The following is a 21,656-nucleotide window of genomic DNA, read 5'->3' on the forward strand; positions in this document are numbered from 1 at the left end:
AAAAAAAAAAAAAAAAAAAAAGTAAACAAGCCAGACTTGATTCACAAAAATGTGCATCTCTTAAAAAAAAATTGAGCATAAACAATGCACAACTTGTTGTTATCTAAGTTTAGATAAAAAGCTTTGTATCACTGTGTCAAACTGACACAGATTAGCTGTGGTGGCTCTCAAGAGAATGAGGCCAGGGTGAGAAGTGGTGGTAGGCAGATGCCTTTTAACATTCTGTGACCTACAAACTGGCTTTTCTAACACACTTTCTAAGAAGCAATAACTTTTAAACACACACACACACACACACACACACACACACACACACACACCAATAGAAACTTTGAGAGGGTTTTTGTCTACAGGTTTCTGTTGTTTTTCCTTGTGATATTACTCAACCAAGTATTCCCTGTTCTCCATCCTTCACACACAGGCCTTGTAGTCTCAACATCCTTCTGATGCCACCTCCTTCCTGGGTCCTCTGGATCCCCTATCTGCATTCCCTCATTCCACCCGCCTTGAGATTTCTATCTTGCTTGCTACACAGTTAGCTATTTATTTGTCTCTCACAATAAGCAGCCAACTTAATGAGGTCTTATTCCTCTTCAAATTTTCCTAACAGCTTGCAGAACACCTTTCTATGGAAGTGCTAGGAAAATCAGATTTCTGAGACTAGGCTAAGGGCAGTTGTTGTACTCTGGCCACAGGTGTATCACCCCTGTCTAGGGCAGGGCTGAGTGTGCACATAGGACAAGAATGTCCTTAGAGGCCTGGGAGGTAGCCTGCCTTCTCTTGCCTCTCCCTTCCTGCCTTCTCCTGTCTTTGCCTTGTTTGACCAGAAGCACCCCAACCACTGGGCCAGTGTTATCAGTGCTAGTTACTGATACTAAAACAGAAAGAAAATTGAGCAACCCTACTTACTCTAAATCACCCAAGACTATTTAAAATATATAATAGAGTTGATCTCCATGTCCATGGGTTCTGCATCTGAATTCAACCAATTGTGGATCCAAAAAAAAAAAAAAAAAAAAATGGTGTTGCTGAAGATAAGAAGTTGCTTTAAAATGACTCAAATTCTAACGATTTAGTATATTTTTATATTACAGCATTATCATCATCATCTTACTTTTTCTCCTTTGTCCCCAACTGTTCCAGTGATGCCTCTCAAACCTTGTGCTCCCTGGAAATGTAAAAGAGAATACTGGATTAGTTAAGGCATATGTTTTTTTTAAGCTTGCCACAGAAAATGATCCAGAAGGATGTTATCGTAACCAATGGTGGTGCCTCAGCTCCTCTTTGACACTGGCTATGCCTTGGCTATACTTTGGAAATAATGAAAAAAAATTATCATTTCCATAAATGTTACTCATTTTGACATGAAAAAGGTGTAACCATTTTATTTTCATATAGTACAAAAGTAACATAAATTCTGATTTAACAAAATTTTAAATTGAAGTATGCTGATGCCCAATTACCTTGCATATTACTGCAGTAATCTGCCAAAGCACAAGGGACTAACTTTTTATTTAAAAAAAACATGATTATGAGCAACTAATAATGTTCTAATTAAAATGATTACATGCTGGAATGAGCTACATTGATCCAATGCATTATTTAGCTACTGCATATTCAGAGTATACAAAATTTTCTCATTATATCATGTAATGGTGCTTTAGAAAACAAAAGATATGTCAACCTCTTGTGTTCAGTATTTGCTTTCAGATTACCTGGACCTGGAGTCTATTAAATGAATGTATGTAATTATATATAGAATCTTTTTTGTTTAAAAAGGTGCTTGAATATACAATGGGAACTCTTTCTTATTCTGAAAACATGATTATCTCTCAAAGCTGGACTGGTGATAAAATAGAGAACATCATGTTAAGATAAAGTTATTGATCCAAATACTAAGTATAAAATATTTCAAGAGTCATTTTTAAAATATTTGCATAGCCAGGCTGGGGTTGTGGCTCAGTGGTAGAGCACTTGCCTAGCATGTGTGAGGCACTGGGTTCAATCCTCAGCACCACATAAAAATAAATAAATAAAATAAAGGTATCATGTCCATCTACAACTAAAAAAAAATTAAAAAGATATTTATATAGCCTAGTCAAATATTTTTTTAAAAATACTTTACTGGAGGTCCTTGAGCTCCAACTTCTCCCAGTTCTCCCTGGTCGCCTTCTTCACCCTAAAAAACAACGGAGAAAAGCACAATAAATATGTCTAGGAAATGAACACAGAAATTTGTGCTAATCTAGTGAGAACATTTTATATTCATTTGGCACCTATACTATGCTTTCTTAAATTATTTTATAGTAATTTAAGTATGATTCATATCAACTATAGAATATTCAGAAAATCCAGAGAAGTATACAAATAAAGTCACCCAAATCACACCATCCAACTATGAATACTAGCAACATTTTAGATGCTGTACTTTCAAAGTTTTTCTAAAGGGAGGGAAGGAGGGGAGAAGGGAAAGAAAATGTGTGTGTTCATGTTTGAGAGAGAGAAATAGTTGGGGGTGTTAATGGGAATATGTAGTAATATTGTATAAGCATTTCCATAAGCTGTAAGATATTTTCATTATGGCTTACATTTTAGCTTTTCTTATTACCACTTTTATACCATACACAATTTGGGAGGGATTTAAATCAGTCTTTTCTTTCATGGTTCATACCTTTGATTTCACTCATAGAAAAGCCTTTTCCACCCCCAAATTAAATAAATATTCATCTGTACTTTTTTTTTTAGTAACTCTTCTATAGTTTAATTTCTGGCACAGAATATAAAGGTCACTAATTCCAATGTCATTTATTAAAAAGTCGATCCTCTCCACAAGAATTGGAAATTTATCTTTAACATGTATAAATCATTAGGCTCTAGGTTTCCTATTCTATCTCACTGATCTGCTTATCATGTTGCCAACATGAAAACATTTTAATTATTGTAATACATTTTGTAATGCATTTTCATCTCAGGGAGAATTCCCTTGCCTTTTTAGAGTTACTCTTATTTTTCAGATTTTCTTAAATGTTTGCCCATCTAGAGCAATGTTAAAATCACTGGACAGATATTCCCAAAAATTCTACTGGTTTTCTATCAGGATTACATTAAATCTTTCTCTCTCAGAAGTTAGTGTATCTCTCTATTTAGTCAAATGTTTTTTCTTTTTATCTTCACGAATAAAGTTTTACTCTTTTCTTCAAATTAAGCTTCCATATGAAAGTATTTGGACTATCTGGTTGCTATTGCCAATGAGACCATCTTCCATCATATTTTCTAACTAATTATTATTTTGTCATCTTGTTATTATAACCTCTGATATACTTTAATATGTTAGAAGATTCAAAAAGAGATCTGATTCCTCTTACAGAAATATTATTTTATAGAAAAAAAATTACTTTCCCTCTGAGGAGGGTTTATTTTTTTAATCCATATATAGTCCTACATTTTCTGTGGTAATAGATATCTTAAATTGTGAAATTAGTGATGAGAAAAATTATTTATAACATCATGTACATAATATCAGACTTAAGTCCATTACTATTATTTCTTTATTACATATTTCAATTCACTCATTTTCTTGCTCCATCAACTATATCTTACATTTAAAGATTTTTCACAAAAAATAAGGCCATAACAAAATATTTAACAGCAGTATTAATATAGAACATTTAGGCACATTTGTCAAAGAGCTACATTATGCCTAAATAATTTAACTTGATTTTTTAATGCATTATAAAGGTCTTACACCTTAGTTTCAGTCTTATAATTATATTCAGATTGTATTCCATTAGAACATATGATTGACAGTGGAAAGAAGCAGTCCAATTCAAAAGCTAGTGAATTAAGTAGTCCATGAAGTGAATAATCATCACATGTGCATAATTAAATGCTACTTGTTTTTCCCTACAAATTTATAAAGCCAGCTGCAAAACGCAACAATTATTAATAGGTCCTCTGTATTTTTTCCTTAATAGGATATAAATCATTTCCCGTAGATTCTCCATAAACCTTAAGCAATATGTTTGCATTAAATATTTTACCTTTGAATGAAAAGCACATACCTTATCCATAACGACAAATTTAAAATGAAAATTTTTTAAATTTGTTGTCATTTATTACTTATTTATTATCATTTATTATCATTTTACTAAGAGATTTTTGAATGACTGATAATCTGCTGCATGATCTTTCCAGTACCATATCTTAATTAGTGAAGTTTCACTATTCATTCCTATATTCATAAACAATTTTAAAAGTCTTCATTAACTAACTTGCATAAAAAATTCAAGGCAAAATTGTGAATCTGAATGCAAACTTCAGGCCTCCAGAATCTCTATCATTCCAGGTCATCTATTAGAAATCTCTTTCAGAGCTCATTCTTCAACAAGCTATTGTCATGTCATTTTCTTACATAACTTTTTAAAGACATCACTTATAGTTTAAAATGACATAAAAATGTGGAATAAATGAAAAGAATTTTTAATAACACTCAATGAAAATTTTTGGCAATTACTTAACACAGCAAAAAGCGTGCAAGTTTTCCACTGAAGCCCAAACCAGATTTGAGAGTCCAAATAACTAACTTGTACAGTTACCAAAAATACTAGTTTCACTGGAAGAGTGGAGATCAACAGCTTCATCCCCAAATTCATGGGTTAAGGGAGTGAAATTTCCCCAAAAGAATGGGTCACCGAAAGGAGAAAAAAGAGATGCAGAGCATCAAAAATAACAGAAGTCTGCTATATTTGCTTCAATACACATATTACTTCACGAATATGTTTTGGTGTAATTTTAATATTCTTACATAACTATTTTGGTGACTAATATCATATGTCTACGTCACACTTAGTTTAGTCACTCCCCTGTGATTAGACATGTTTTTCATTTCTGTGTTCCCAGCACTTAGAATAGACCCTGGCACATGGCAGGTACTTAATAAATATTTATTAAACGTTAAAAATCACAAATTTTGAGATTCAGTGAAGAAATGGGCATGCAGAGACACTTCCAAAGTACTCATTTTTTTTTCTATTTTACTCCAATTTGACATCAGGAAGCTAGCTATTATATTTTAGAGAAATAAAATGCCTTCACAGCCTAAGTAAAAAAAAAAAAAGGCATTTAAAATAAAAGTCTGAACTACCATAGGGTACATAAAATTGGCATGTTTATTCTGATTATGTGAGGTTATTCAATAGACTGATTTTAGCTAAGGAGTTCAAGGATATTAATGCTTAAAGACATTAGTAAATTGCCTCTCTATCTCTTTACTTCCAAAATAAAAAAAGACTAATCTCTTGCCTCTACCCAGTAAAGGTGTAGAATTGTCAACAACAATGAAAAGCCTTCCAGATCTGCATTAAGAATAGCTTGACTTGACTTTGTAAAATATAAAATGTACCAAGACAAAAGTTCCATTGTGCATAAAATAAAATTCTTAGATCATTAAAAGATGACTAACATTAGTAGATTAAAAAAATGGCAAATAGGTCACCTTGCTTTAAATTTCAGTCTTGGTTTTTCTGCAGGGCACAGCTGCCCTGGTGCAAGTTGTGCTATAGATTCCATGTTTGCATCCAGATAATAACAGAAGTTACCACTAACTTCCAGTTTACTCAAAATCTATGTCATATTGAAATGAAATCAGAGATAAACAGAAAAATTATTTCAGAACTTCAGATGAGAAGTTAAAAGCCAGTTACCAAATTCTCTGTTTGCTAAGCTCAACAACACATTGCATAATATTTTATGAATATCAAAAATTTGTCTTATGTGGTAGAACAACTAGTTGAAAGTTCAACTATCATAAGCATCAAGGAAAAAAGCTAAATGTGACTGATTTGAAAAGGAAAGGAAAGGAAATAAAAAATAGCTGCACTGGAAAAAAATTAAAATGTCCAGTGCCTTCTTTGTTTTTTATAATTAGACAACTTATTATGCTTAGTTGGAATATTAATGTACCTACAGAGAATATTTCAAACATCATTTGAAATAGAAAGACAAAATACAACATATGCTGTATTATTCCTTATAGTTGGTTAAAATAAAAACTACCCGGCTGTGGTTGTGGCTCAGTGGTAGAATGCTTGCCTTGTTTGTACAAGGCCCTGAGTTTGATCCTCAGCACCATATTAAAAATAAATAAATAAAATAAAGGTATTGTGTCCAACTACAATTAAAAAATGAATATTTTTTTTAAAAAATGGCCACTACCTCCTAATCACAATTTACTCACTAAATACTCATTTGTCTTACCTTATGTCCTTGTCTTCCTGGTTCACCAATTTCTCCTTTAGCACCTTTATGGCCCTAGCAAATGCAAAAATAAAAAATAGATAATATCATATATTTTTAAATATATATAAAAATTATATAAAATATATAAATTATATATGTGCATATATAATTTATTGGGCTTGGCAAAAGTGTCAGAGGGTTCATAAAATGATTCTGCTTCCCAAAGTCCTTGTCAAGGTACTACTAAGAAAAAGGTTATGTCACAAAGAAAATTACTGCCTTAAATGACCTAAATAGTACTATGTGTATTACATGACTACTGCATATAATATATATCAGTTTTATTTATTAGGAAAATATTGTTCTAGAATTAAAAAATGCCACATTATCCAGTTTAACACCAAGATTTATTGATACCTGCCTGCTGTTTCAGAAATCTGGGTTCCCCACTTCTCCTGGAGTGGTTTAGAGCACTGAGGCTTTTTCTATACCAGACTGAACTTTTCAGAAAAAGCAGCCCTTATCCAGCTCACCTGGCTATGCCCTGCTTCTGTGGCTGCTGGAAACCCTTCTGCCTCCATACCCACCTGCTTCCTGGAGGGGGGAAGGGCGGGCATAAGAAGGGCACTTCTCTGCCTCTTCCTATACACTATTGTAGGTGCAAAAGGAAGGCATGGAAGGGCAGTAAGCAAAGGCTCCCTAGCATGAAGACAATCCCTGACTCTCTTGTCAAGTCACTGTTCTAAGCTTATGTACATTGTGGGCAGTAACATGAGGCAAACTATGAGACAACATCCCCAAATTAAGTCTGTCAGGACTTTGACTTCTCTCCAGTCTTTCTGTAAAATAAGACACCAACCCAGGCCCAACTCCACAGTTGAGGGAAACCACCAAAAATCAATAAGAAAAACTTTGGGGAAAATCAGTACCTTGGAGCCTTCCAGATCACAGTAAAGCCCCAAGGAATTTCTCAAATTTTCTGGAATTTCTCATAATCTCTTTAGACTCAGAGACTGGAGAGAGAAAGCCATTTATCCCCAGCAGTTGGCATTTATTTACTTGTTTTTATGCACTATTTCAAAGTAATTATGATGGCAGAGAAAAACACTTTCAGGAAAGTCTTTTTCCTACTTATTTTGCACAGTTTTCCCAATTTACCAGTTTGTTTGTTTGTTTTTTAAGCAAAACAGTCTCAAATAATTATGTGCACTGTCTTCTCCCCTCATTCTCACCCCTGTCTTCCTCTGTTGGAGGCAAACTTCTGGCCCTTGATTTGGCGTTCAAGCCTCCCTCAATCTCCTGTATTTTACTGGCATTTGTGCTCTAAACTTCAGGGGTATCTATATTAAGCACCTATGCCTTGGGGGGCCCCCAGCTAGAATTCCAGGTTTAATAAGCCCACAAACTGAGGCACAGAGTAAGCCAACACAGACTAGACTGCTCCATCTGAATGGGATCTTCACACCAGGAAGGATAGTGCTTTAAGTGAAGGTTCCATTTTTTTTTTTTCCTGTGGATAATAATCTAGGAAATAATATAAGGAAATTATTCTCTTACCCTCATGCCTGGTAGGCCTGGATATCCAGAGCGACCTGGTGGACAGGAATTTGGACACTACAAGAAAGCAATAAAGACACCATGAACCAGAGCCCACTTTGAGAAAGAGCCAAATTTTTAAAGGATTCCAGCTATTAAACACTAATGCAATTATAGTCATTAAATAAATTCAAATATCCCTTTCCTCCTTTTTATTGGATTTTTAAACCAATATTTCTAACTTCTAGAAAAGTATAGAGAATATAACAAGTACCTTCCCATGCATTCACCCATTTATTCATGCATTTAATAAATGTTAATATTTTTCCATATTCATTTCAGATTTACTATATTAAAGAAGTGCAATGTTTAAAAACAATGAATTTTGCCATTACCTGATCATTTTCCTCCCTCTCTACTGAACTAGCCATATCCTAAAGTTCATACCCCCAGCAATTGGCCCAAATTGTGCTTAGTACAGCTTACCATTATCATTTCATTATTTATCTACATGTAAAATATCTCCTAATATTGAGGTATTCTAGTGAAAAGCATGCCTTAGGTATAAAGCAAAAATATTATAGAAAAAATAGATACTTCTGTAATGAAAAACTGTTATAGTCTGAGTATATATAAGCTACCAGTCCACTAATGCTACAGATTTTCTGCCATCTGAGCAAAAGTAAAACATAGAAGCACAGTATGTTCCAGAAAGATCATTTCAAAGACAACTCATCTGGAGACTACAAAACTACATTTTGTTCAAAGGAAAACATCTTACCAGTGGATCTCCATCATGAAAGCCAATTGTTCCCTAAAGTAAATAAAATATTAAAGTTAATAATATAACTAAATAATTAATTCAAACACAGTAATAGTAGAAAGTTCATTAGGTAAAGATATAATTAAATATATATGTTTCATAATATACAAGGCACAAATAGCAGTATATAATATGCTAATATTCTAAAAACTTGACTCATGGGCATATTCCCTTTGAAGACTCCTAATTTGCAGTAGATCATTTTTTTTTCCAGGGGATTAAAAAGAGGTGAAATGAGAAGCAGAATAGGGGGTAAAAAAAAGAATCTATAACATATAAATTTAAAATTTGTATTACCTCCTACTTAAACTCCTCTTTTGTAAATTTGTTACTGTGAAAAATTTGTAACAAGTACATTTGAAAATTCTTCTTTTATATGTCAAATTTTTGAGCATTTGAAAAATCAGTGTCAAAGGTTTTCACATGTAAAGAGTAAGAATTGCTTTGTGAAACTACCTTTTAAATTATTGTGATCCTTCTACTTTTCTGGCCTTAAAAAGAACCATACTCTAAATGGATGAAAAAATCGGTAGCCATTTTGGGAGTATTAGAATCTAATGGCCCAATTAATAGGCACTTCCATTTCTGATTCTTAGATTTTTACAGTCCTAACCCTCAGAAGCAAAGGAAATTCATGTTGCAAACAACTTACACTGGGTCCTGGGGGGCCTGGGGGGCCAGGTGGTCCTCTTTTCCCAGGGTCACCCTAAGTCATTTGAAAAATCATGACATGGTGATTATACATGTGTCAAAACACAGTACACAAAACCAGCGAGGCATGAGAGAATGGCATTACTAGAAACCCCTACAGAGCTCAGTCATGCATAGACCTGCCTCCAAATCCAATTAGTTCTACAAAACCAGAATAATAAAGGAGTTCTAGTCTCACCAAGTTATAAAACAAAGCAAAAGGAGACACAGAGAAAAAAATAAAATCCATTTTTCTGTGTAGGATGATCACTTTATCTACTCTGAAAACAAATTAGAACCCCTATGTATTTTTCTAGTTGATTTACAGAAGAGCCAAAACAACTAATACTGCTAGTGCTGACCAGCTAATCAGAGCAAAAGAAAGCTCGCATCCAGCCTGAAGCTATGAAGCGCAAGGTTAATCTCAGCAGTGTCTGACTCTTGCTGCTGCTGTTTTTCTGGCCTATCATTTTGTCTGTCATTGCACTCTTGCAATACACAGAAAGCAAAAATGGCTAACTAAGCTGTTCAGATGAAAATGGGTTCCAATTACTCTCAATAGCCATACTCTTGGAATGTTTTCCTTCTTAATGTCCTACCATAAAAAATCAAAAGCATATTATAATTATTTTAAATGTATTCATTCATTTCTTTAGTAAATAAATTTGCAAACAATAAACACACAGAGAAAAGCAGGAAAGGTATATAATACATGGTCCCTTTCCTCAATGAGTTTACAATTACCTACCTTCTCGTAACATCAATACTTCAACACTTTTGAAATGCTTCATGAATATCCACGTGAAGCACTTTTTATCAGCAATTTTTGCTCTATGAAGTTCAGCACCTTAATGTTTCAAGTTAAATTTTCATTATAATACAATGATCCTAACAAATATACCTAGTAATAACCCAGTCTATTTTTTAATTTAATGTGGAAAGTCTAATATAATAGCCACTGGACCCAAACCCTAGCTGAGAGTCTATAAAATGGGGGTGACACTCCATTATATGACAATCAATTAGGAAGTTGGGAAGAAAAGTTTAGCTGAAAAATTCAGGGAAAAAATTAAAATCACTCTGCAAAAATAAAGCAGCATTATTACTCCTAGTTCTCATCAATACTATGAACTGGAATAAAATTTATCTGCCACTTTTGAATTAGCAGGAGGGAGAAGTGTACTGTTAGGATAATTTGCCTCGCTAGTAACACCTTCTATTAAATCAGCAAATGTCTATCAAAATGCACTGTGGTACTCACAATAGGTCCTACACGGCCAAGTTCTCCGGGAAGTCCTGCTGTCCCAGGAGGACCCTGAATTTGAGAAATCAAAGTGACAAATCAAAGTGACAAGGTAATTTATGGATATTTTATAATCTATCACAAATGGTATTAAATATAATAAATAACAGGCCTAGAATTAGCTTTAATGTCCAATGTGGCAATAACTCATTTGGCCAAAATTTAATTATAATGGAACAGAAATTTCCTAAATTAGTAAATATTTTGTCTAGCAGAATAGGGGTATTATCATTAGTAGGCACGTTAGATGATGTAACTAAAACTCTATAATCCCCAATGGTTAGTATTAGTCAAAAATTAAGGTCAGGATTTGGGAAATAGGCCATTTTTATAGACTACATAAAAGTCAATGATAAATGATACATACAGGGGGTCCAGGAATGCCACGACCCTAAAAGAGTAAAATAAAAATATTTATTGCAAGTGGTTTATACTTAGTATAAACATAGACACAAACACAACTTGATTCAAACCCATAAATTCTAATACTAAATAAATATATGATGCTCATTCTAAAGAAAACACTGGATAATGAAAAGCAAACATGGCTCTGCTTCTAAAGGAAGCAGGAGCTTGTTTCAGCTCCTCAAACATTCCTCCAATATCCACGCTATCCAGCCTTATTTTTCTAATCTTTTTTAAAAAGAAAATCAAAGTAAAGAAGCCATTGAAGCTTGCCCTCAGGAGAACGTGCCATCACTCACAAACTGGCACATCACAACCAGTCTAAAGATTTAATTCACTTGTAGTGTTGTACAAGAAACCTACATTAAAAACAATATACTTTCACGATATATAATATATGATGTTTAGAAGTTGTCCATCAAGCATTCAGCACAGAGAGGCTGGTGGGGAAAGGTTAAGAACACACCTCCATTTTGATAGGTAGGGCGATATTTCTAGAAAGTAAACTGGTGTCACTCCTGAAGCAACCTATAATGGGATTCTAATGTAATAGACCAAATTTGACTTTAAAGCTAGTTATTCTATGGCCCTATCCTTTATGTTTTGAATCTCTTCATCAGCACCAGACTACATATAATCATGGATTGAAACCACTTCTGATTTATCTTAACCAGCCCCAATTCTAGCACAGAGCCATATATATATTCCTGTTCCCTCTCTTTTCTTTTTAATTTCAATGTTTCCCCTTAGGATTTCTCATTATTCTTTTTGTTCCTATATTGGCTTGAGTAGTTTTTATTTTCAGCTGTCTGTAATACTATACTTATGTTATATTTTTACTCCAGATTTGCTTTTCTAAAATATTGATATATAAAGCATCCCATGTAATCAATGCACATCCTTTGATAGTGATATTAATATTTCTAATCAGTTAGGTGGACAAACAGGTAAGAACTTCGTATGGCAGTATGTTTTAATAATGCGTGGGATTTTCTAATGCTTTCCTTGAAAAATTACTCTCATCTGAACATTTCAATATATAGATCAATTTGTGAAATAGCTGTTATGCTTCATGATAACAAATTAATCAATAAATTATTTCATCAGAGACTTAGATGTTTGACAAATTTCACTAAATATAAGATGTTGAGATCTGAGTTGAAAAATGCTGTGGAGCATGCTATTCACGTCTGAAAATAGCCTTTTAATGAACAAGTTGATAGATGCTGAAATATGGCAAAGAAAAGAGTATAAATGGTGGGGAGGGGGACACAGATTAATGGCAAGAGCAAAGGGCAACATAGAAAGAAAAAATAGCCTAAGAACCTAGTCCTCTTAAACATACGAATAGCACAAATCTGAGGGATTGTGCAGTGTAGGAAAAGACTAGCCATGGAGTCAGGCAGGCAATAATGACTCATTAGTTGGTATTTCATTGGAGATAAAACCAGTTGTAAAGAAAGTGATGTGATAAATGGTCTTAACACTGAATTTGCTCATGTTATGCAAAAAAATGTTTTCTATCAACGCAGTAGAGAGGGAGTTGTCTTCTGAGAAATACCACCTGCGAATAGACATATGTATTTTGTTCTGTATATTCAAATGCCTCTGAACAGTTTCTATTCACAGTAGGAATACTTACCATACCAGATAAGTTATAAAGCTCTTTATCATGTGTATTATATAGGAAACTGCATTTTAAGAAAATTCCAGTAACAGGATTTTACCTAAAGATAGGAAATTTTCAATTCTGTGGCTTCGCAGATACTTACTGGAAATCCACGAGATCCAGGTACTCCAGGTTCTCCCTAAAAATAAAATAGCTTCATTGTACTTAGGTTTTTGAAGCATGATTATGTAAATATGTAAGCTGCATACATATTGAAATCATAAAAATACTGCATCTTAGTATTTCTAAACACAGTTTTAATTGAAAAAGTATTTCAGTTATGTCCTAGCTTAATTCATTAGTTGACTTGCAAACACTACAATAAAATTATACTTCAGCATTTGAGTGATATCATCAGTCGGTACCAGGTGCCTAACTTACTTTTTGTCCCCTTGGACCAACAGAGCCAGGGGATCCATCAGGTCCTGTTAAACCCTGACAAAGCAAGATAGTGAAATTAGAACTATCATAACATTCACAGGTAAACAAGTTGGTAGAAAATTTCACTTTATTTGTTAGTTATCTGCAGCAGGTTTACATATGTAAATACACATATTTATAAAGTAATACCTTCTATATTCTTATATAAAGGTGACACCACATGAGCTCTGCCTGCTACTTATTTACTATCGATAAATTATATCATATTCCTAACTTTCTGCTAACTACATCATTTGTCAGAGGGTTCAATAACGAAATGCCTTTTGTCTTTGCTTTGAGAAAATGCAATATAATAATTATGGTGTTCTAACAACTAAGTCTGATGGGTCTGGCTTTACCATTAACCAAGGTTTATGTATCTCCTTCATTTATAAAATAAATAATATTATGTGTCTCTTTAACTAAAGTACAACAATGTCTGGAAAGTTAAAATTATTCCTCAATAGGAATTAAACATAAATGATCTCATTATTGCCTGTAATTCCTTAAATTCCTCTAGCCATCTCTAGCAAGTGGCAATTGCTTATTAAAGAACATTAACTTTTAAAGTCAAATGTTTGAAAGAATATCTTATCACATTGTCTTTCTTAGTAAATATGGCTATAATTAAATATATAAGTTCATATATCCATTTGCTATATATAATTTAAGCCTAGTATTATAAAACACATTTATAACTATCATATTTAATACTACAATGGTATTAAATAATCCTCTAAACATACTTATTGTCTCCACTAATATTTTTTAAATATGTATTTTTTTTAGTTGTAGGTGGACACAATGCCTTTATTTTATTTTTATGTGGTGCTGAGGATCAAACCCAGTGCCTCACACATGCCAGGCGAGCGCTCTACCACTGAGCCCAGCCACAGCCCCACTAATACTTATTTTATCATCCTCAAATAAAATATATGAAAGCATAAAACTACACATACGTCTGAATTTCCTTACTTAGTGCAGATGCACTGTTATTTTTTAAATTTTTTCTTTGCTCTATGACACTTTCTGACATCACTTACAATGCAAACTTGAAATCATACCCTCCTAAAGATAAATATCTGTATATGTGCATATATACATGCATACATAAATGCCTTAAAAATTCTTTCTATTATCAAGATTTTGAAAAAACTCAAATAATATTCAGGGAAAGATCTCTTAAAAATATGAAAGCTCTACTTAAAAATGGATTGTCAAAACTCATATTTAGTTTGTCATAGTCTGCTTAGGCATTAAAAAAATGCTTTCATGTAATTCATATAGAAACCAGTTCCTGGACTATCATTTTGATATTTCTCTACATCAATATCTGTAACAACTCCTGAGAGTGAGTCAAAGAAATTTGTTTTAAAAAATGTTAATTACTTAGAAACTTACCAAGGAAGAAAACTATTAAACACACAGGAAAGAATTTTTGACAGACTGTCTTAGATGGTTACTTGCCCTAGCCTAATTACAACACTGTAATCTGGAAATAAGCCCCAGTATAATTAGAAGCTGAGCATTGATGGTAATGGAATGTTTGCTTTTATATCTCAACAAAGAAACCACACATACAGAACACTGTCTGGAAGCACTCACAGCACATAAAATGTAGAAACCTTGTGGCATATTTAACTAATAGATCCTCCAACACCCACTTAATGTATATACCCTCCAAGACCAATCCTAGTTGATTTTCATATAAACTAGGCTTCTTCAATCTGTGACCCGAATAACTGATAAGATTTAGGACATTAATTACTATATATGGTAGAATTTCAGCTGCAATATATAAAGCAGAACCCAGTCGATGGCTGAATAACCTAAAGACTATTTATAGGTCACTTCATATCTAAAATATCCTCCATAGGATATGGTAAATTATGTCCATCATTGGGAAGTTCTTTGAATTAAATTGAAAATGGATCTGGTGTCAGATGTTACAGTGAGGTCTATTATGAAATAACTATGTAGAAAACCATAAACTCCACAAGGACAAGAACTACATGTGCATTACAGTTATAGTACATTGCCCCTGGCATCAAACACACTCAATACCTGATGACTGAGAAATATTAATGTAAGTTAGACTTTTAAGTAGGATATTACATTTTTCCTTCCACACAATCTTTATTTTTAGCTTAAATCTTGACTCTGCTACTTAGTAGCTATGTAAACCTGGGCAAGTTGTTTAACTCTATCATGTTTTAAATGCTGTTCCTCATTCAGATAGGGTCCTACAAACAAACTAACAAAGAATCTAGTTATTAATCACAGCACTGTACTTCTGAGTCTTCTCATGTTTCTTCGATGTCTGATTATTTGCACCAACACTGACCTTTCAGGATAATTTCTTAACTCACTATCCTACTCATAGACATCTGTCAGGGATAAAACTTGTACATTCAGAGGATAATAGCATGGTTTAGCTATAATATCTATATAATTCTTATTCCTCTTCTATTTGTCTCATGTGGATCCTATAGGAAAGATAATAAGATATTATTACAGACCTCTGAGCATGTCACAACAAAGAGCACTTTTAAGAATATTTTTATTGAATTAGGCACAGTGATGCATGCCTGTAGTACCAGCAATTCAGGAGGCTGAGGTAGGAGGATCATAAGTTTGAGGCCAGCCTCAGCAACTTAGTAAAAAAAAGGGGGCTGAAGGTGTAGCTCAATGGTAAAGTCCTCCTGGGTTCAATTCCCAGTAACCAAAAAATAAATTAATTAGTAAGTAACTGAAAAACAAAAAACTTTCTTTAAAAAAAGGATAGCTCTATTGATATAATTGATGATAATAACATAGTTGTCCTTTGGAAACAAGGTTATGACCGAACTCTGATGTCTCTAATTTTATTAATTCATAGGTAAAAAGAAGAATCAACTTAAACTAAAAAGAAAGAGAAGAGATTTGAAATATGTGTCTACAACACACACACACTTTTCAAAATCCAATTTGCAATAAAATTTTCTAGATCTTATTTCAAAGAAATTACAGAGGGAAATATCACCAGTAGTGGAGAGAAATGCCTTCATAAGGGTGTTTATGCAAACAAAGTTCTATATGAGATAATTAATGCCGATGCTGTGTTCTGAAATTTAATGCTTCTATTTGTCAGAGAATACCAGTTCTTTGTGATGGTTTCCTTCCACATTCCAACAGCTCATCTGCTAAGACTCAAGGGGTTCCTCCACAAGCATAGCTTCTGTGACGCTTTTATATTTTCTGCCAAAAATCCACTCAACATAGTAAATAAACTTTGAACTGTATTGCTTTAAGATTCTTCCAACATTCAACTAACCAGTTTCTTAATGTTAGCAAAAATAAGATTTGCAATGAACCAAAGAACAGAAGACAAAGAGATTGGAGGATTAAGGTCTTTAGGTTCACTTCCAAGAAAGGACTTGTGATGATTTCCTACTTGTTTGATTCCCCGATGGCTAAATACAAGCAGACAGTAAGCTCTGATCTACTTCCTTTCAAGTGCCCATTCCCAATTTAGACTAAAATACTTTTTTACATGTCAAATCAACCAAAGAGTAGACTAAGAAAACTTTCCAATTCTAAAAGTCCCATGTGACTTCAATTCAATAGTTACAGGATATGAAACATACCAAAAAATCATAAAATATCAATTGCAAATGGTTTTTAATAGCCATTAAATTATCCATATCATTCTTGTGTGGCAATTTGCATACTAGAAAGTCAGTATCACTTTTTCTCTTTATTCTCTCCAGTTATTCATCTGCTAAGAACCTCATTTATATCTGCATGAAGCAGACCTAGAGAGTCTCCCCAAAATAATCAAGATGTACAGATTCTTTTGCTTTCTCAGGCACTAAGTAAATAACCCTGGGTCCTATAGAAAACCACTTGTCCTCATAATAATTTTTTTCATTATCTGTGGAAAGTAACATTAAGCCAGTCTACTTTCTGCATTATTATAAAGCTAAAGAAAATAATATTTGTGATAGTGCTTGAAGAAAAAGCTCTAAACAAATGCACAGTCTAGTTTATTTTTCCCTTAGATCTAAGAATGCCTAAAATACAGGCACATGTATGGGTTTTATCCTTTTCTTTTCCTTTCCTCTCTTTCTCTTAGCTTTTGACTTCCTTCTCTGTCCCAAGAGACTGACTCAATGGCCTCATCAGTTTCTCCCTGAAATACCCTCCAAGGTCAAATCTCAAATATTTAAGAAGTCTCAGCCCTCTGCAACTTTTAATATTTGAAGCATAGTTTGTTTTGTACTGATGGTACTGCAAATATAGACAAAGAAAAATACTTGCAATTATGTTGACAATATACTTCTATAAATTTCAAAGCACTTTCATTTGTCAAAAATTTATGTTCACATGGGGAAATTATAAAACAAAAAGCAAGGATTGTCTTTATGACATTATGATATGAGATAAAGAATTTGTTGAGCAAGTTACAAAAGCACTACTAAAACAGAGGGGCAGCTAAATCTAGCCTCCTGCCAAAATTATACTGCAAATTAATAATAAGACTTCAGATAACTGGTTTATGCTTCAACTATCCAAACAATTTTTTTAAATTTAATTGGAAATTTTGTTTTCATCCAAAAGGTCAGGTGAAGTTTCAAAGGAATATAGAAATAAGCACAGCTCATATTAGACTACTAGTTCATCTAGTGGCCTTGTATCCATCAGGCATTTTTATTATGATATGGCAATTTCAAGTAATGTGGTTTCAAAGAGCTTGGACAGCCAGAAAGTTATATAATTTCAGTTTGTATATACAAATATCAGTCTATGGGCACCTCAGGTACTACCATTTTACATACAGGGAAAATTCAAACCAGGGCCTTTGAAATGTAAAACAAAGCCTAACTCCTGAAGCATTAAATGACACAAAAAAGTACCCGCATCGTGGTAATCCTGACAGAGACAGCATGTCTTAACAACAGGTAAAATCCAGCTATTTTTTTTTTTTCTCTCTCTGAAAATAAAGGATCTGTCTTAAACTCTAGTCAAAAATTCTTGGAAATTATAATTGTAGGTTTTGGAATGCCTTTTTATTTAGAAAGGCTTTGGAAAACTGGGGAGGGGTGCCATTGTATGTTCTCTGACAACAGATGCCATTTCTTCCTTCATTTTGTATTCCAGGAACAAAATCAGAACTAGTCTGTAGAGGGACCTCATTAAGTATTAGAATGCATGGAGAGAGGAGAAACTGAGAATCCCGATGTCATTTAACTCTGAAGAAATATTATTTACCATTTATCTCAGCATCTGAGCTTCCTTCCTATAGGGGGAGAAGTTAGGGTACATTGGAGAGAAGTTGCTGGTTCCCAATCTTCAACTAACCCTAGCCAACTCATTTCTGTCAGTAATGCTAACCACTGCAGCTGCCCCTGCCCCCGAAAAAAGGGAAATCAGAAAAACCAGTTTTGAACTTCCTATTTGTTAAGTGTTGACCATTTCTCTGCCTTTGCCCCACTCCCACACTTCTTTTTCTATTTCTTTGGATTAAAAGTGCTCTGCCCCTTTGCCTGTCTGCAGGCATTTTTTTCCTCAATTAATTCAGGGAGTACCAGAAAAAGGGCAAGACTAGCTGTTGTGACCCTTAGCCATCATCACCACCATCACTGGGACCCTTTCCTCCCTGTGCCCACAGAGGGGTTGAGATCAAGGGGTGAACAAGGAGTTGACTGGTAGAACCAGAAACCCACTGTTTTCTGGAAGAAGGAAATGCACTGAATTGCCTTCATCTGAGTTCCCTTCCTGGGAGCCAAGAGGTAGGGAGCTCCAACTTCTCAAGCCCCTTTGGGGGGAAATAACAGCTCCGCAGGTCGGGAGTTATGATCAAGACTAAACTCAGGATCACACATCCCACACCGGGGGCTGGGTGCACTCCCCATCACTCTTGCCCATTCAGCCTACTTACATCAGCTCCAGGTGTGCCAGGCTTTCCCGGAGCTCCTGGCTTTCCTGGTTCTCCAGGAGGACCCTGTGCAGGGAGAAGGTGAGACAGAGAAAATGATGCAAAGCTGAGACTCTTTGGACACGTGTGGCTGCAAAACACACCTAAAGGAAGGAATTGGGGCATTGTTGCACCAATCAACTTACCGGTGGGCCTGGGGGACCCTTAGGACCTCGATCACCCTGGAGGCACAGAAGAAAAGATCAGTTCATGAGTAGAAGCCTAGGTCGGCTCCGGGACAATCTCAAGTGAGCTAACCACAGACACAAAGGCAGGGTAAGGGCCAAAAGGTGGAGGTTCATGGACAATGGGAAAAGACACGTCTAACATTGTTTCTCCAAAAGTCCTCAAGCTCTAAGATCCAACCCTCAGATCTCATTTCTGTCCAGTCCCAACTTTACGCAGGTGACAGTAAGGGGAGAGAACGCGGAAGAAAGTGAGGAAAAGAGCAGGCTAGGGGAAAAGAAGGTGCCTGCAGTCAGCAACTTACATCTATGCCATCGATGCCTGGAACTCCAGGGGGCCCGGGAGGCCCAGGAGGCCCCTGCTCACCTGGTGGACCTCTCTAGAGAAAACAGCACACAGGGGTTAGTGAAACTTTTGGGCAACAATGAGCAAGTGTCCTAACACCCCCTTATCCATTGAATAAAAATACCAACTCCCTTATGGAGACCAGTTTTTTGAAACCCAATATAATAAATGCATTTCAAACTTCCAACCAGGTTTGGTTCTGCCATATTCTGAACAAAAGAGTCCGCCCTCAACATGGGAACTGGCTTCACTTGACCTCACCTTCCTGGAGTGCATTAAAAAGAAGGGCATTTGTAGCCGGGCACAGTGGCGCACACCTGTAATTCCAGTGGCTTGGGAGGCCAAGGCAGGAGGATTGTGAGCTCAAAGCCAACCTCAGCAAGTGAGGCACTAAGCAACTCAGCACGACCCTATCTCTAAATAAAATATTTTTAAAAAGGGGGCTGGAGATATGACTCAGTGGTTAAGCCCCTCTGTGTTCAATTCCTGGTACCAAAATAACAGGGGGAAAAGGTTTGTGAAGAAGGGAGGGTATAATGCCTATTTTTCCCAAAAGGAATTCAAAAATGAAAATGGGAATCACGTGATACTTCAATTTAATCATTAATTGCAGGTCAGTGTTTTGACCAGAATGGAACAGACAAGAATGGAAACATTCCCCTTAACAGTAAGATTTTGTAAATCTTTCTTTGCCAGTAGAAGCTGGGGAAATATTCTGCAGGAAAAGATTTGGGAGGAGTAGGGCAGGAGAGCTTTAAGCTTCAGGCCCTAGCCTCACTGCAGTTCTACCTGTAGTGACATTCCTTTGCATGAGGTCTTTGCAGCTTGCTTCAAAACTATGCCAAATTTCAGACCAACCCTAGGGTGTAACTCCTTTTATGGCTTGCAAACAGCTAGGCTTTGATGATGCTAGAGGGAATGCTGGCTCCTGAAACAGTATGAACACTTTGCTTAGGGAATGTGGGATCCCCCACAGCCCCCTCCCTCCCCCACTTCTGAATTTAAAACGATTGAGAGGGAGAGAGAAGAAAGCTTCTTTCATCAAGGAAAACTTTTTCTAAACTCCAATAGCCAGACAGGTTACAATGGGGTCTTTGTAAGTGAAACCTCAAACCTAGCTGGGTTTAACACCCCCTCCCCAGCCGGCCAGCTGCTCTCCTGTGCCAAAGAGAGGAGACACCCAGCCTTAGGGAAGTTGCTGAAATACTGATGGAAGCCAGGGCTTCGCTAGCAATACTTGGGATCTAGTATAACCACACCACTAGCTGGAAGAGCTGAAGAGTGTGCTACCCTGAATTCCTGCCTTCTCCATCAAGGCTGGCTCTAAACCTTGCCCAGGGTGGGGGAGGGGAGGTAAGAATCCATGCAGACTAAAAAATAAGTCCTATTCTTGAGTCAATTATTTTGCTTCTAGTGCCTTAGCCTTAGGTGTCGGGAACCAAATAGAGGAAGAGACCCCTTTTCCAGACCAAGGGGTCATATAGGCCCCTTCCCTCCACTCTGATGGTGCTTGCTGCAGGTGCTCAAAGCTGGAACCAAAGCTGGAACAAGAACTGGGAGCCCTGAGGATGCTCTGCAACTTCCCTATAACAACCCCCAATGGCTGCCCCTCCCCCCATTTCCTCTTGTGCACTTGGAAAAATGCACTTCTGGTCTTTAGCTTACCTGGTCGGAAGTCTGGGTGGGCTGTGGAAGCAAAGAAGGGGAGAAAGTGAGAAGATGCCCCCACCACCACCCTGAACTCCCCCATAACTTACTTGAGCAGCACACAAGCAGAGCCCTGACAGCAACAATAGCAGCCAAACAGCCCTGTGGTCCAGTGCAATCCAGGCCATGCCCCGCTGTGCTCTGTTAATTCCCTGACTGGGCTCTGAAATCTATTGCACCTCTAGGTTTCTTGCATAAAGTGGCACTTGGCCCCACAGAAAGTGACCCAGGAGAAACAGTAACAAATGTGCCCTGGCCTGGCCGGGAGACTAAATTCCTTCTGTTTATGAATGGCCCTGGAGAGGGTCCTGGGGATTGGAGGAGAGCTAGCAGGAGGAAGGATAGAATGACAACAGTCCCACTTAACCCTTTCCCAGCT

At 35.8% G+C, this 21,656-nt stretch overlaps 1 protein-coding gene across 1 annotated transcript in view; it reads right to left on the reverse strand.

The window, feature by feature from the left end:
• Positions 1 to 21,656, reverse strand: part of Col9a1 (collagen type IX alpha 1 chain) — an 83,742-nt gene that overhangs the window by 41,286 nt on the left and 20,800 nt on the right. The window contains exons 7-20 of the mRNA XM_015487952.2: positions 21,236 to 21,256; positions 19,530 to 19,604; positions 19,186 to 19,221; positions 19,004 to 19,066; positions 13,045 to 13,098; positions 12,767 to 12,802; positions 10,957 to 10,980; positions 10,548 to 10,601; positions 9,249 to 9,302; positions 8,555 to 8,587; positions 7,795 to 7,851; positions 6,256 to 6,309; positions 2,126 to 2,179; positions 1,115 to 1,168 (exon numbers count right to left, since the gene is read on the reverse strand). Coding sequence (XP_015343438.1) covers positions 1,115 to 1,168; positions 2,126 to 2,179; positions 6,256 to 6,309; positions 7,795 to 7,851; positions 8,555 to 8,587; positions 9,249 to 9,302; positions 10,548 to 10,601; positions 10,957 to 10,980; positions 12,767 to 12,802; positions 13,045 to 13,098; positions 19,004 to 19,066; positions 19,186 to 19,221; positions 19,530 to 19,604; positions 21,236 to 21,256 — 669 coding nt within the window. The remainder of the gene's footprint in view (positions 1 to 1,114; positions 1,169 to 2,125; positions 2,180 to 6,255; positions 6,310 to 7,794; positions 7,852 to 8,554; positions 8,588 to 9,248; positions 9,303 to 10,547; positions 10,602 to 10,956; positions 10,981 to 12,766; positions 12,803 to 13,044; positions 13,099 to 19,003; positions 19,067 to 19,185; positions 19,222 to 19,529; positions 19,605 to 21,235; positions 21,257 to 21,656) is intronic.

Source organism: Marmota marmota, unplaced genomic scaffold (assembly GCF_001458135.2).
Source record: "Marmota marmota marmota unplaced genomic scaffold, marMar, whole genome shotgun sequence".
Classification (NCBI taxonomy): Eukaryota; Metazoa; Chordata; class Mammalia; order Rodentia; family Sciuridae; genus Marmota; species Marmota marmota.